The following is a 15,746-nucleotide window of genomic DNA, read 5'->3' as shown; positions in this document are numbered from 1 at the left end:
AGCAAGATCAGAGTACAAGTACAAGAAGCACAGCAAGATACAAATATAAAGATGAATGTAACAACTCTTGCTTGCCTTCTCGTCGTCGACTGAAATCTGTAGATGAAGCACCAACTTCACAGAATCACAGCAGCAGCTGAAACCAGTCGAAGAAGTCGAGGAAGCTCACGCGAAGCTTCGGAAGCGAGCTTAACAAAGCTCTAGAACAGCAGAAGCAATAACTTGCAGAAGCAAGAAGAAGATCAAGAAGAAGCAGAAGCTTCGAAGAAGAAGAAGAAGATAACTGTAGCAGCCCTCGATCTCCTTTTATAACCTCTGATATCCTGAGCCAACCTGCGAACCTGCAAGCAAAAAGGCCAGAACACAGAAGCCCGAAATAACCTAGCCGTTGAGTCACAACGGCTAGTCCTGGACCGATCAGGCTCCACCCTGATCGGTCCAGGGTTCTTCTGATCGGTCATGGAGACCGATCAGGCTCTATGCTGATCGGTCCCCAGACCGATCAGAATGCTTTCACAGAGAGTTGCTCAACTCTCTGTGCGTACCCTGATCGGTCTCGGGGACCGATCAGGCTTCCTGCTGATCGGTCCCCAGACCGATTAGTAAGCTCACAGAGGCACACTGATCGCTTTCTGATCGGTCTCCAGACCGATCAGGAAACCACAGTATCAGTGGATCGGTCACCAGACCGATCCAGGTCTTGGTTTTTGCCCAAACCAAGTCCAAACCAATATCCGGTCAACCTTGACCTCTTGGTACATCATGCTTAGCATCCGGTCACTCCCTTGACCTGCTAAGACTCCCCACCAAGTGTCCGGTCAATCCCTTTGACCCACTTGAACTTTTCTCTTCTTGTCAAGTATCCGGTCACTCCCTTGACCTACTTGACCTTCTCAACACTAGATGTCCGATCACCCTTGATCCATCTGGATTTTCCCTTGTCTGGCTTCACTCACAAGGACTTTCACCTAGCTTCACTCACTAGGATTTTCTCCTGGCTTCACTCACCAGGATTTCCAATCTGCCCGGCTTCACTCACCAGGACTTTCCAACTGTCTGGCTTCACTCACCAGGACTTTCCCACTGCCTGGCTTCACTCACCAGGACTTTCACCTAGCTTCACTCACTAGGGTTTTCACAACTGCTTGGCTTCACTCACCAGGACTTTCCCACTGTCTGGCTTCACTCACCAGGACTTTCCCACTGCCTGGCTTCACTCACCAGGACTTATCCGTCTGCCTGGCTTTCCACATCCAGTCCAGAGAACAAGCTACCGAGCCCTCTCTGACCACAGTTCGGGGAACGAGCTACCGAGCCCTCTCCGACTTCCATCCGGTTCAGAGAACGAGCTCCCGAGCCCTCTCTGACCACAGTCCGGAGAACGAGCTACCGAGCCCTCTCCGACTTCCCATGTGCCAAGCTTCCATACTTGGACTTCTCCGTGCCAAGTCTCCATACTTGGACTTTTCCCGTGCCAAGCTCCCTGCTTGGACTTTTCACCATGCCAAACTCCCTGCTTGGACTTTTCACCATGCCAAACTCCCTGCTTGGACTTTTCCCATGCCAAGCTCTCTGCTTGGACTTTTCCGAGTCAGGTCAACTCACCTCGGGTCAACCAGGTCAACCTTGACCACAGGTTGCACCCACAATCTCCCAAGCTTGTATCCTTGTAAAACATCAAGATACAACTTTTCTGTTCACGTCAAACATTGTCAAACATAACTCGTCAAATATCAAAACACAACTCGAGTCAAGTCAACTCGAGTCTGGTCAACCAGGTCAACCTTGACCTAAGGTTGCACCAACATGTGGGACTTCTGACAATCCATTATTATTCCTCCATTCCTAGATCACCACATATTAGGAGGAAGGAATAAGGAGAATCGCCCACGACGTCCACTACTTCACCATTCACTGATTGTCATGCAAATAGAGAGAGGAATCAAGGGAACCAATTCTGAAACCTTATTCATCAATCGCCGTGTATTTTAACTAGAAACTTTGGAACTAATTATTCAAGAAAGGTGATTCTTGCATTAAGAGTGGATTATGCTGCCCAATATGAGGTGATATTTCATAGAAAATACTCCAATACTCAATAGAAGATATTCCAGAGTTTAGTGGAAGATACTTCGATACTTGGTAGAAGATATTCTAATGTTGATTAAGATATCCCAAATTTTGATGGAAGATACTTTGATGCTCAGTGGAAGATTTCTTGGAGCCTGTGGAAGATACTTTGATATTTGATAGAAGATATCCGGGAGCTCAGTGGAAGAGACTTTGATACTCGGTAGAAGATATCCCGGAGCTCAGTGGAAGATACTTCGGCGTTCGATGGAACTCGATAATATTGTTCAACGGAATAAATTGATTTCCAGAGCTTCATAGATTTGCTTACAGTAGCTTTATAGTATCATTTACTGTAGCAGTATGGTACCTTAGCAACTGGGAGTGCTTAGAAAAATAAGTTGCTTTCCAGGAGCACCGTAACCACACATTTATTATTGTATTCATGCTCGAGACCAAGATCGGCTCAAGGCATAGTCCATTAAGGTCTATGTCTAGGGCCTTTAATATATTGGGGCTCATAAATTTTATATATATATATATATATACTTATATAAATTAAATATGAATATTAATTTTAAAATATATGAGTTTGGATATTAAATATTTAAAATTATGGTTAAAATATATTTTAGTCTAGATTTATTTTCATTAATAATTTTAATTTTTTACTATCTAAATTATATTTAGTCAAAAATTTTAAATTTTTTATAAATTAAATCTAGATTTTTTTAGTTTTTTACTCGTGTTAGATTTAATTGATAATTTTAATTTTTTACTATTAAAATTAGATTTGTTTGGTATTTTTTTATTAAAATTTAATTAGTAATTTTAAATATTTTACTGATAAAATTTTAATTTATTAATCAAAATTAAATTTGGTTAATAAATTAAAAATATTTATTGGTTATACTTAATTAATATTTTTTATAAAAATACTTTTAAAAGTTAAAAGTATATTTACTATTGTAGTATTATTTCTTTCTTAAATTTTATTTTTCTTTCACTATTTTTTTAATAATTCACCATTGATATTTTCTAGCTAAATATTTTTAACTAAATAAATTTTATTAATAATTTATCAAAGTTAAAATTGATAAAAAGATAGTTTAGTTCACAAAGCTCCAGTTAATACGGGATTCTTTGGAAGAATTTATTATATGCAGTGACTATATCTAGCACACAAACCTATTTCCTCTAGGTTATACAATAATTTTATCGCTGTTTCGAGACTTTCTTTCCTCTCGAAGTTAAAAATGATTGATAATTTTTTTTTAAAAAAAATATAATTAAAATGTATATTAAAAGTGTTACAATAATTTATTTCTTGATTTTAAATTAGTTAATATAAAATATTTTTTATTTTAAAAATTTTACTAATAATAAAAAAGTGAGGTTTGACGTAATATAAAGTTATTGCTATGTGACTTAATTAGTCATTGCTTCTAATTGTATAAATAATCATTGGCAATACATGAAATTGTCCTTTTAAATTTTACTAATAAAATTAAATGTTGCCCTCGGGACATGGTTGAGTTGGCTAATACGGGGTAGATATTATTACGCTCTCCTCGTAGTGGCCAATTGCAACCTGATCATAGGGTCGAACATGTTAGACTGTTAGGGTGATAAATTCTACCTTTTATTATAAGTAACAAAATTAAATATTTCTAATAATATTTATTTAAAAAATATTAAATTTTTATTTTCACCTAGAGCTTCAAGATTTATTTAAAAAATATTAAATTTTTTTTCGCCTAGAGTCTCATGAATGATTGAGACAACCCTGCTCGGGACAAGAATCTAACTCAGCTTCTCAGGGATAAATTCAAATTCTATCAACACCATTAGGAATAATTAATAATAAAAATAACATGTAGTGATGAATATTAATCGTTACGCCGATGGACGATACGATATCATCATAAGAATCATTATGGCTATAAAAGAAGAAGAGTTGTAATCAAAGACGGAATATACTTTTTCTTACTAATCATTTTTTTTATTTCTTTACATTTTTTTTCTTTTACAAATTCTCATTTAAGCATTCAAATTTCACCCAAACTCCTATTAATTAAGATCAATATTAGTATTCACGTGCAAGTAACGAAATCTCAATTACTTAATTGAAAACAAATGCCGCTTTCAGATCGAACCGATAGAACCGGTCAAACCGATCGAATCATCCCTCCATCGGATGGACCTTACGTTCCAATTCCATCCATAGCCAGTAACGTCTCATCTCTCCATCTCCTCACCGATTCGCTCTTTTTCGTCACTCATTTCGACCCACTCACTAACCGTCTGCAACACCGTTCATGGCTGCCGCTTCGCTGCTAGGACCGTCTCCTTCCCCCATCTCGTCCCCTCGCCGCCTCCTTCCCTCTTCCCTTCGCCTTTCTAGAGCCCCTCCTGCTCGATTTCGTCGCTCGTTTGCTGTCCCCGCCGCTTCTTCCTCCCCCACCTCCCCTCTGGAAGCTCTCATCTTCGACTGCGACGGCGTCATCCTCGAGTCGGAGCACCTCCACCGACAGGCCTACAACGATGCCTTCGATCACTTCTTCGTCCGCTGCCCCTCCTCCTCTTCGTCGCAGCCGCTGCACTGGGACTCCGATTTCTACGACGAGCTCCAGAATCGAATCGGCGGTGGGAAGCCCAAGATGAGATGGTACCCGCCCGTACTTTTAATCGATTTCTAGTTGAGGAACTGCTGAGTAATTACCCTACGGGGATGGTGTAGGTACTTCAAGGAAAATGGATGGCCTTCTTCTTCGATCTTTGAGACACCACCGTCCAGCGATTCTGAAAGGGAGAAGTTGATCGATGTCATCCAGGCAAGTAAAGTCGGTGCCTTTGTTGTTCATGAAGACATACGATTGTTTGATGAAAAAGAACCGGAATTTCCTCTCTTCCAGTGCGGAACAATCTCACGCAGATAAAAAATAAATAAAAAATCAATTTGATGGCAGATTGTTATTAAACACTGATCTATATATGTGTTTGATACATTCGCCATTTATTTCTGATGTTGGACGATCATGCAATTTTATAATTCATTTTTCAGGACTGGAAGACTGAAAGATACAAAGACATAATCAGGTCTGGTTCTGTAAGTATTGATTTCTTACCATTCATCAACTGAGTATTCTATTACTATAAATCACGCATGTAGTTTATCTTTAACTGCGTTGTAAATGTCGGCACCTCTGTTTGCCTAACAGGTAGAGGCTCGACCTGGTGTCCTGCGGCTGATGGATGATGCCAAGGGTGCGGTAATACATTTTGAAGGCGCATGCCATAACTAATTGTACAACATTATATTTCTCTAATTGTGATCTAATTCTTGTTAATTATGTTTCACATACAGAATTTGCCTAACTAATACTTTATGTTTATGTGCATTTGATGATTAGTTTTGTTATGAGCCTTTATTATTAACCATTATATTGTTGTTCCATCTGAAATTTCAGGGTATTAAAGTTTCTGTTTGCTCTGCAGCAACTAAGAGTTCGGTTATTTTGTCACTTGAAAATCTTCTTGGACTCGTAATCCTCTTTTCTGACTTTAACATAACATCTATCATTTAGGTGCACAATCTGATATGCTTATTTATGACATACATTTTTATTATTGCAGGAGAGATTTCAAAGTCTTGATTGCTTCCTTGCAGGTAATATTAACATGTCCTGATCCATATGAGTCAAAAAGATTTAGCCTCTTTCCATTCCTAGGATGTTGAGAATAGGATTTAGACTCTATTAGTGAATGAATAATATCCAGTTTGATCCTCAGATATGCCCTGATCTTGTTTCTTCATTGAATCTAAGATATGAAGTGCATCCATCCAGGACATTTGCTTGGGTGTGCAATATCCTAAAAAATTATTTGGATTCTCTCTATATTTCTTTATTACATGAGTTGACTATACTCCTGGTTTTTAACAAACAATGCTCCGTAGGTGACGATGTCAAAACAAAGAAGCCTGATCCCTTGATTTATGTTACAGCTGCAAAGGTAATTCGAGAAAAGCATAAGTACAAATCTTCATATGTGTCTTGTTTCCTTTACTGTATTTATAAAAAAAAAATACATTTGTTATTTGACACTCAGAAACTAGGTGTGCAAGCAAGCAACTGCTTGGTAGTGGAGGATAGTGTTATTGGGCTACAGGCAAGGCTTCTTACTATCTGTGCATGAATGATGGTTACTATTGTCCCTGACAAGAAATCTCCTTGAACAGGCAGCTACTGGAGCTGGAATGTCATGTATAATTACTTACACATCTTCTACTGCAAATCAGGTGAGAGTCCATGCTCGCAAGACACTAGATTCACTTTCGTAGAACACTTATAGCTTGTAGTGCTAACAGTTTTCTTAACATTTATATCAGAACTTCAGTGATGCAATTGCAACATATCCAGATTTAAGTGATGTCAGGTATGCATCATGTTGAACTGGAATGTTTTTTTTCATAACATCTGCTTTACAGTGGTTTTCCCCTTCACCTATCAGGCTTGAAGATCTTATATTGTTACTTCAAAATGCTCTGATTGCTGCAAGCTAGTTGGATCAATCTGATACGGCCAATGAAATATAATTTGGGCCATGGTATCATTTCCTTTCACTATTTCTTTGAGCCTTGTGGTTCCATTGATTGGCCATCATTGTAGCTGGAAGAAAATTACTATGTAACTTGTTTAAAGAAAAACAAATGGAAAGTTTAATGTCAGGGATTTAGCATTCTTACACATTCATAAATCATCCACTTTAAACTAGCAGCTAAAGTAGAAGAAATTTGTTTGGGTAGGAATGAAATCCACACCCATTTTTAATAAGAGTATCAAAAGTTCTTCTCTCGTTCATGCCTCTCTATTTTAAAACTCCATCTAATTTCAATGTACTTTTACACTTGTAGGTGCACTCCAGACACTGAGGACTGAGATGATTTTTTAATTGCAAGTCTCAAAGAAACTGGGATTTTAGTCTGGCACGAAACTATGATAAAATATTCTCTTTTATAAACTTTGAAAGTTGTTAAATTGGGTTGCAAGAGTAGTGTTGTATACTGATTCAATAAAACATTTCATTTAATTTTAAAAAAATATTCGGAAATAGTCACATTTAATAATTAGCTGTGAAATAAGGGCAATTATTGCCGAGAAACACCGTGCAACCTCCTTTTCAATGTCGTTTCCGTCTCTTCCTGAGAATAGCCGAGTTTACTATCACAAATTTATAGAATTGAAATCCTAACGAGAAATTATTGTTCTATTTGATGTTAATTTTAATTTTCTGATTTATTCTCTTCTAATGACGTGGGACGCGAATTTTGCCCATTCCCTCGTAATTTATCTTTGCTATTCCATGCACAATGAAGAAAAGAGAGAGAGCGCGTTAATTCTATTTTGGATTATTGTTTTTGTCTTAATTCACTCAGTTCGTTTAAATGATTTCTCTTTCATGTTAATTTTATTAGAAAATAAAATTAAAAAGTCACAAAAAGCTAGTCTTTACTCTTGAGTCTTGTTCTTCCGGTCTTAGTCTTGTTATTCCTTGCGACGCAGATCTCGTTAACTGCAACACGCGCGCGAGAGACAGAGAGAGAAAGAGGAGGAGAGCAGCAGGCAGCAGCTTGTAAGACACGGAAGGCAGATTGATCTCTTCTGTCCTTTTCTTCTTGCGATTCTGTCTCAAGTTTGCTTCTTGACTTGCGCTTGATTCGAGACTTAGGTTTTGTTCTACTGCAATCCGAATCTGTGATTCGATTGGGCGGCACTAATAGGTAGGAAACGGAATCCGAGATGGAAATTTGCTTACTATACTGAACTTGAACTGGGGTAAAGCAATTCCCCCTTTTACCAATCTTTTTCCTTTTTTGCAAAAGAATGAGGTAGATGTGCATTCAATGCCGTTCAAAGATGCATGACTGGCCAAACTCTTTCTTGCTTCTTTTCTACTGTCGTATTCCTGTTTTCACATTTCCATTTTTTTCTATAGGTATGGGACGAAGGTGACGTCGAGACCTCTCTACCGTTGGGTTTCTGGTGGTGGAAATAGCAGCGGTTCCGCAGGGCATGATCCATTTGATATGAGCTTCCGAGGGAAGGTTCTGGGGGAGAAAGGATTTAGCCATGAATCCCTGAGCACCCTCAGATGCTGGCAAAGCCTCATCTTTGCTTTCCTTAAGTTGAGTCTAGTTGTATTAGTAGTACTATCTCTCTCTGGTCTTTCTATTGGGTCATCTCCATCTCCATCTCCATCTCCACCTCCTCCCGGAGTAATATCTATCACCACTACCGGCGATTGCAAGAACAGGTTGTCAGTGATCTCACGCAGATTGGGAAGCTATCTCTTGGGATTGCACGTCTGAAAGAACTAGAATTTTGTCCACCTCAGTATGAAAGTTATGTGCCTTGTAATAACAATGTCTCACAGAACCTTGATTCTGTAGATCCAGTGGTACAAGTCGAGTATAAGAGAAAATGTTCACGTGGCACCAAGCAAGGTTGTTTAATTCTCCCTCCAAGGAATTATAGTATTCCACTAAGGTGGCCAAGTGGGAGGGACTTTATCTGAGAGGATAATGACAAAATCACCGGACGAGTGTTCTCTGCTGGCAGCTTGACGAAGACGTAAACTGAATTTTGTCATGTTTTAATCTTATTTTGGTTTCTATTACTTAGTAGCACTTGGAGCATTTCACTAATAAGCTGTGCGTAGGTAGGATGATGGTGGAGAAAGAACAAATCTCCTTCCAATCTGGCTCCATTATGGTTGATGGTGTAGAAGATTATACCCATCAAATAGCCGAGATGATTGGGCTGCAAGAATCCAATTTCCTTGCAGGTGGGGTTAGTATTTGTGTCCACTTAACTTTGTTTTTCATCTAGCTGTGATCTCTTTTGCTGATGTAAGGGAGAAAATTGAACTAAGAAAATAAAGATTAGTGTGCATAAGTTCATTGTTTTTCTATTTCTCTAAGGGTGACAATTAAACAAGGTTAATTCTTGTCTATGAGTTGCATTTGTTCTCTTCTCTGGGCACAGATCTTTTTTGCACGCTTATCTATGGTTTCCAATATCTAGCCATAGGGCACAGATCGATTGCACGCCTATCATCATGAATTTGTGCTTTGAAAAAACTTCATTTTTACTTATTCTGTCAATGGGTTTATTAGGTTAGATGATGAATCATATTTAAGAACCATTTGAAACTCAAGCTTTAAACTATAGTCATAAAAGGTCATGGCAAATTTGAAGCATATATGTCAGCTATTTGCAGATAATTTGCACTTTTTTGGTGGCTCTCTAGTAGTAAAGTTTCACTAATTTGCAGATAAGAACTGTCTTAGACATTGGATGTGGTTTTGGTAGCTTTGGTGGGTATCTCTTCTCCAAACAACTCTTGACTATGCGCATTGCTAATTATGAGGCATCGGGCAGTCAAGATTGGGTCCTTTTCAACACAACAATTGTCATTTCCTTACCTTTCCTTTGATATGCTACACTGTGCAAGATGCGAGATTGAGTGGGATAAAAATGGTAAGTATTTATTACATTGATAAAATTGAAAGCTTAAAAATATCAGATGTGTTTTTTTTCCCTCTTGCAATCAACCTTAGCAAAAAAAATTTTCTGGATCTATAAGCAAAGTTTATATGAAAACAGTTAAACAACGCCTCTGAATTAGCCAATGAAAAGTTTCAGCGTGACTGATAAGCTGTGTTGTGATCCTTGTGTGGTGCAGCTGCAATGTGTAAGTGGCATGATTTGTTTTGCAATGACATAGAAATATTTATTTTCTCGATAACATTGTTTCACAAACCATGTGTTAGGTATCTAGATTTAGCTGGCATACTCTTAACGCTGAGGGTCATTGAACCTGCCATTTTATCTTAACTTTAACCATAGCTAGCATACCTTTATTGGAAATTCAATCTTGAACTCGGGGTCACTGTTTTACTGGTTGGATGATCAGATCAGTTGGCCATTAGCTTGGCCTGCATGTATATTTTTGAAGCTCTTTCTTTATATACCAGAGATCCAGTATAGATCCAATTAAAAAAAGATATATAGTTGAAAATTCAGGAATTATAAAATAGTCGAGTACTTAAAAAATGGCTATATTAATCTGGCTTAATGCTGAACTTGGGAAAAAAAATTATTTTGCAATTTATAAACAAATAGGATTCCCAATATTTTGCTTTTGGATCTGAGTATTGTTTTAATTCATTGTAAGTTGCTACACAAAGCTCATATTCTCCTAAAAGATATTGAAAGATTGATAAATTAAGCAAAGTTCATATCAAACACTTATGTAGCTTTTACTGAAGTGATGTTTCATGTTCAAAAGTAATAGGAGTATTTCTCTTAATCTTGCAATGTTTTAGAGGATTTTATTTAATGATTGTGATTTGTGTTTTGATATGCAAATGTGGTTTTAGATGGTTTCTTAGTTGAAGTCAATAGACTTTTGGTTGGACCGGCTGTTTGTGGTAGAAGCCATGATGTTGAATCTCCATATTACCAACCGTTAAATCCATGCATTTCAGGAATTTGAAGTCAGCGATGGATTCCCATCAAGTCCCGTACTCCTTGGCCTTGTCAAGCTAGATTGAACTGGACTGAGCTTGATCAATATGGCAAATATCAGATGTAGCTGATAAATTGTCTTAATTGTACTGACATTATTATCATCATCTTCCATATGGAATTGCTGTTGTAATATTTTCCACTCAGTAGGTTTACATCCTGAGGCCTTAACCGAGGATGCTGCAAACTGGAATTCAGTGATTCATAATTATTGGTCACTTGTATCACCTCTTATATTCTCAGATCATCCAAAGAGGACTGGGGATGAGGAACCCTCCCCGCCTTTTAACATGCTTTTCGGAATGTTCTTGACATGAATGCTCATTTTGGTGGTTTTAATGCTGCTTTGCTGGATGCTGGGAAACCTGCATGGGTGATAAATGTTGGGCTGACAAATGGTCCTAATTATCTTCCGTTGATTTTTTACAAGGGTTTTATCGGCGTTCAACATAATTGGTATTACACTCTAGAGACACTCTTTATCTATTGCATCCTCAAACTTGTGCATATTTGTTGTTATTTATATGAATGGAGGAAATTTAGAGATGAAATGAAAATGGCTAGTAGTTGTACTGGTTGTAGTATTCAAGTTAAACATTTGTGGTGTATGCTATTTGTCGAAGATATTTTGCAAAGTGATGAACTTTTATTTAGAATACACTTTTTAAGTTTGAATATGGGGATGAGATTTAGCTAGAAAAAATTTTAAAGTAGAACTAGGATTAACTCTTTGATAAACTGTAGCAACAACAAAAGAATCTGTGCCAATTACTGAAAGTTGTCGAGTGCCCTGATAAAATTAATAGTAAATATAGCTCTTCTAGTTAGTATATCCATCATGAGGGTATCTAAGACTTATTGTTAGGTGTCAAGCCTTCCCAACATATCCAAGAACTTATTATATGGTGCATGCTGAAGGATTGATGACTCATGTAGCTCGCCAAAAGCATAGATGTTCCACACTTGAGATGCTCTTAGAGATTGATCGCATTCTAAGATCTGAGGCATGTGTTCTTTTTTCTCCTTTTTACCTTCTTTTTCGATGGAAGTACTTTTTTGAAAATTCCTCATAATAGAATGTCTTTTTGTTTAATACCAGTTTTGACATTTTTATCAGAATATTGAAGTTATTGATTAGGGTACACCTATTCATAGACTTTTTAGGTTCGATCACAGTTATCCAACATACTTATTGCATAACTTCCTCCTGTTGGAGAGCACTTGTTGTATGACTCACTTGTATTTTCATTTTTTAATATAAGTTTTCACAGGGGTGGATGATCATTCGTGTTACGAGACATTTTGTTGAAGCTGCAAGATCAATGGCCACACAACTGAGAAGGGATGCTCGTTTGATGGAGCTCGATAGTGGCAACAACAAGAAGATCCTGTCCTTCAGGAAACAATAGTAAATAACTCGTACAATTACAACAACTTGGCATACGACAGAGTATTTGTTATTCCATAATTAACTTCAGATGATGAGAAAGCCAAATAAAACTAAGAGCATCTCCTTCATAGATAACCAGTTGAATACATAAGCCGAGCATGTTGAATGTCTTGAGCAAGAGAATTCATGTATCAACTACAAATACAATGATAAGTATATATATACACAGAGTGAAAATTACAAGCTAAGTAATGAAAAAAAGAATGTTTATATATATTAACAAAATGTTTCCAGTACAACAATTAATGTCTCAAGTAGAGAAGGAAACAATTCAGCCGGACAAGCTCCAGACTCTGAGCTCTCCAGTGGCATCGCCAGTAAAGAATAAACCACTAGGGTCACTTTTGACCACCTTCAACTCCTCACTAAAGTGAATTTGGCCCCTCTGCGTGAATCTGCAAAACAAGACCAAAGATTAAAGATCATGCTTATCGATTCTCTCATAATTTCAAAAGAATAAACATGACGATAAATCAATCTTAAATTAGCACATACGATGGCAAATCATAGAGACAAATGGAACGGTCACTGCGTGCACATATCAATACTGACTTAGCATTAGCATCGCTAATGCCGCAAAGAGAAATCACGCCCTGAAGAAACAAAAAGTAATTGAAGGTGAAATAACGATCACTAGAATATTAAAACTAGCTAGCTAGTGGGAATATTAAAAATTACTCACATTATTTTCTTGATGTGTATAAACTAGTTGCAACTGTTGACTTCCTTCGGAAGTGGCCCAAATCTGTACAAAGAAAAATTAAATGATTATTATAAATAAATGTTAATATTAAATCATGTACAATATAATAAATGAAACAATAAAGCAAGGAATATACTACTAACTTTTATTGAGTTATCAAGAGAGCAAGATAGGATATACGGTCCCCATGAAAGCAGCGACATCACTGATGATGTATGACCATTAATTGTTTGTATGCATTGTAACGAAGTGAGATCCCACACCTGAAGTCAAGTAAAAATAAAGGGATTAATTATAAAATGACCATGCATTATTCGAACATTTAATAAAAATAAAAATAATAATAATATTACCTTAATTGTGTGATCCATAGAACCGGAATAGAGTTTATCTTCATGCACTAGCAGTGACACTACTGGAAGTAGATGCCCATCGAGAGATGCCATCGGCTGTTCTGTAATTAATTCTTCTGAATTGAATTGCCAAGCCAAAATGGAGCCATCCTGTAACAATAAATACAAAAATGAGATTTATTGCATGAAAAGTCACATCAAATAATTTAATATTAAAACGTGATTAAAAATAATATATATATACCTGGATACCAGCAAAAACGAATCCATTCGAAGCAGCTATAGCATGAACTTGTCCTCCAAGTTCTTCGATTATATACTGAGTTTTGGTATGTGAATTGTAGGCCTGTCAATAAATTAATTAATTAAAATAAGATCAATTAGTAAGTCATTAAACGAAAACAATTTAATGAAATGTGAAAATAAATAAATAAATATATATGAGTCAGAAGTTCTCACTTGGAAAGAATCGAAGACGCCCATAAAGCTCCAATGTTGCTCAGTGAGGAGGGCTCCAACTTCAGCACCCATAATGTTTACACGAACACGCTGGAAAATGTTTAATGATTTTTAGGTAAACAAATTAATTAAAGAGGTAGTTAATTAATCATGTTAAACAGAATTTATATATTTTAATTAAATTCCATAAAATTAATTAATTAACCTGTCCGGTGAGTGAATCCCAGACGCTGATGGTTCCATCTTTGCTTCCTAGGAGCAATCTGTTTGTATCGGATGCTAATGCGATCCCAGATATGGCCTGTTAATTCCATCACCAAATCAATTAATAAAAACGAGCTAGAATTAATTAAATGAATAAGAATTCATGAAACAATTAATTAAAGAAAAAATTAAATGACTAAAGAATTTATAAAATTCAAACAATTTTTTTTTAAAAAAAATATTATTATATCGGTAATTATCACCTGTTGATGCCCCCGGAGCGTGGCCAGAAGAGAGCAATTGCTCTCGTTACGAACCGTGTCCCTGTCAGCGGCGATCTTATTCTTATCATCAGCGATGACCTGCTACATCAGAATAATAAGATATAATTAAATGAACAACAATATAATTGAATTTGAACAAATAATAATAATAATAATAATAATAATAATAATAATAATAATAATAATAATAATAAATAAATAAATAAATAAATAAAAACCGAGACGATGACCTGCTGATTCGCTGGGGCAGTGTCGGCGACTATCTCCTCGGCGAATGACTCAACAGGTCTCGGTCTCTCAACAGTATAGAGGTTGGCTCCGGAGGAAGCATGCGGCGAAACAACGGAGGAAGCAGTATTCTCTCCCCTCCATGCGAGATCGGTCTTGTCGTTCGTCACCGGAGCAGAGGGAGGCTCCAGGTTGCGCTTGCCCTTTGTTGCCGGAGCAAACGGGGGCTGCAGATTGCGCTTGGCGTTTGTTGCCGGAGATGACAACGGGGTCTGCAGATTGCGCTTGGCGTTTGTTGCCGGAGATGACAACGGGGTCTGCAGATTGCGCTTGGTGTTTTTCTCCGGAGCAGATGGGGGCTGTTCGGCGTGGAGGAAGCGACAAGGTCGACGGTTGCATCGACCCGCGCGCCAGAAGACGCAAGGGACCGCCACCGGCGGCTTCTGAAGAACCACCCTCTTGTTGCGAAGGAGAACACACGATTCCATCTCCGCCGCAATTGATCGAGAGAAAAGAGTTGTGGATTGGGGAGGAAGGAATTGAGGAATGATTACGAACACGCTAGGTTAAAACATTTATATGTAATCCTAAAATGGCGGGATGTTTGATAATTAGGCGGGTTAATGTCAGTGCCACTGGGCTATTTACTCAACTTTAAGTCTAACACTTTTTAAAATTAAATCGTTAGTTTTTAAACTTTGTAAGTAAAAAAGTTAAATCTTATCCATAAATGATACTTTAGAAACACTCTACTAAACCAATTACATCTTGACTTGGATATTAAGGAAGATTATGGATTGCTTTTTCCAAATTAAACTTAGTCAGTAATATTTGAAATTATCGTACAAATTAAATTTAATAAATAAAAAATTAAAATTATCTATAAAATAAATTTTAGCGGTAAATAATTATAATAATTTACTGATGCGATAATGATGAGGGATCCTACCCTGCTTTCATGGTGGAGGTCAAATGAGGTCAAAGTCAAGGCGGTCAATGCGAAGGACCGTCTCTTCGGTCGAGCGGCGCTGCTCGACGACCAGGAAGTCTTCAGCTTCTGGGCGAGAGCCCGAGCCTCCTTATTCTTCTCGTCCAGGTAGGCGATAGCTCGATTCTTCCTCGTGTTCGCCGACTCGATCTTGTTATCAAAAGTGTTTACCTACTTATTTAGTCGCTCGAGCATGGTGGCCTGCCCAGTGCTCTTTACCCGTTCGGCCTCGAGCAGCTTCTCGCTCTTCTCCAGAGCGGCTTGGAGTCGGGCTACCTCAACGTCGATTTTTTCCTGAGCGGCGAAGGATTGGTCGTTCGATGCCTTCAACTGCTTAACTTCCTTCTCCAGAAAAGCGAGCCTTTGGCACATGGTCAGACTCTCCACCCAGTACTGCGAATCAGTAAAAAAGAGTT

The 15,746-nt window shown here is 37.6% G+C and overlaps 2 protein-coding genes and 1 pseudogene across 2 annotated transcripts; 2 read left to right on the top strand and 1 right to left on the bottom strand.

The window, feature by feature from the left end:
• The first annotated feature begins 4,303 nt into the window (after nt 1–4,303).
• LOC122009741 (haloacid dehalogenase-like hydrolase domain-containing protein At4g39970) lies at nt 4,304–6,799 on the top strand. Its single transcript, XM_042566021.1, has 11 exons — nt 4,304–4,738; nt 4,811–4,904; nt 5,135–5,179; nt 5,292–5,342; nt 5,541–5,615; nt 5,707–5,740; nt 6,029–6,084; nt 6,181–6,240; nt 6,311–6,370; nt 6,461–6,507; nt 6,583–6,799. The coding sequence occupies exons 1-11, from the start codon at nt 4,389–4,391 to the stop codon at nt 6,632–6,634; spliced, it is 924 nt and encodes a 307-aa protein (XP_042421955.1). The 5' UTR covers nt 4,304–4,388; the 3' UTR covers nt 6,635–6,799.
• On the top strand, nt 6,661–10,952 carry LOC122009740 (annotated as a pseudogene).
• A 1,430-nt stretch (nt 10,953–12,382) lies between these two features.
• Nucleotides 12,383–14,830, bottom strand: LOC122011025 (zinc finger CCCH domain-containing protein 17-like). Its single transcript, XM_042567474.1, has 10 exons — nt 14,333–14,830; nt 14,094–14,192; nt 13,832–13,927; nt 13,627–13,716; nt 13,412–13,513; nt 13,168–13,317; nt 12,958–13,077; nt 12,794–12,856; nt 12,607–12,704; nt 12,383–12,506 (listed from the first exon to the last, which is right to left on the bottom strand). The coding sequence occupies exons 1-10, from the start codon at nt 14,828–14,830 to the stop codon at nt 12,383–12,385; spliced, it is 1,440 nt and encodes a 479-aa protein (XP_042423408.1).
• Between the last annotated feature and the right edge of the window lie 916 nt (nt 14,831–15,746).

The sequence above is a fragment of the Zingiber officinale genome, chromosome 8A (genome assembly GCF_018446385.1).
Source record: "Zingiber officinale cultivar Zhangliang chromosome 8A, Zo_v1.1, whole genome shotgun sequence".
Taxonomy (NCBI): Eukaryota; Viridiplantae; Streptophyta; class Magnoliopsida; order Zingiberales; family Zingiberaceae; genus Zingiber; species Zingiber officinale.
Note: the sequence above shows the minus strand (reverse complement) of the source record. Positions and strands in the feature narration are given on the sequence as shown.

What these genes read in the sequence shown, in the direction of transcription:
- LOC122009741 (XM_042566021.1), top strand. Translation starts at nt 4,389, where the DNA reads ATGGCTGCCGCTTCGCTGCTAGGACCGTCTCCTTCCCCCATCTCGTCC. An exon ending in TTGAAAATCTTCTTGGACTC is followed by an intron (nt 5,616 to 5,706) that starts GTAATCCTCTTT and finishes TTATTATTGCAG; the next exon opens with GAGAGATTTCAAAGTCTTGA. An exon ending in CCAGATTTAAGTGATGTCAG is followed by an intron (nt 6,508 to 6,582) that starts GTATGCATCATG and finishes TTCACCTATCAG; the next exon opens with GCTTGAAGATCTTATATTGT.
- LOC122011025 (XM_042567474.1), bottom strand. Translation starts at nt 14,830, where the DNA reads ATGGAATCGTGTGTTCTCCTTCGCAACAAGAGGGTGGTTCTTCAGAAG. An exon ending in TCGTTTTTGCTGGTATCCAG is followed by an intron (nt 13,318 to 13,411) that starts GTATATATATAT and finishes TTATTGTTACAG; the next exon opens with GATGGCTCCATTTTGGCTTG. An exon ending in CTATGGATCACACAATTAAG is followed by an intron (nt 13,078 to 13,167) that starts GTAATATTATTA and finishes ACTTGACTTCAG; the next exon opens with GTGTGGGATCTCACTTCGTT.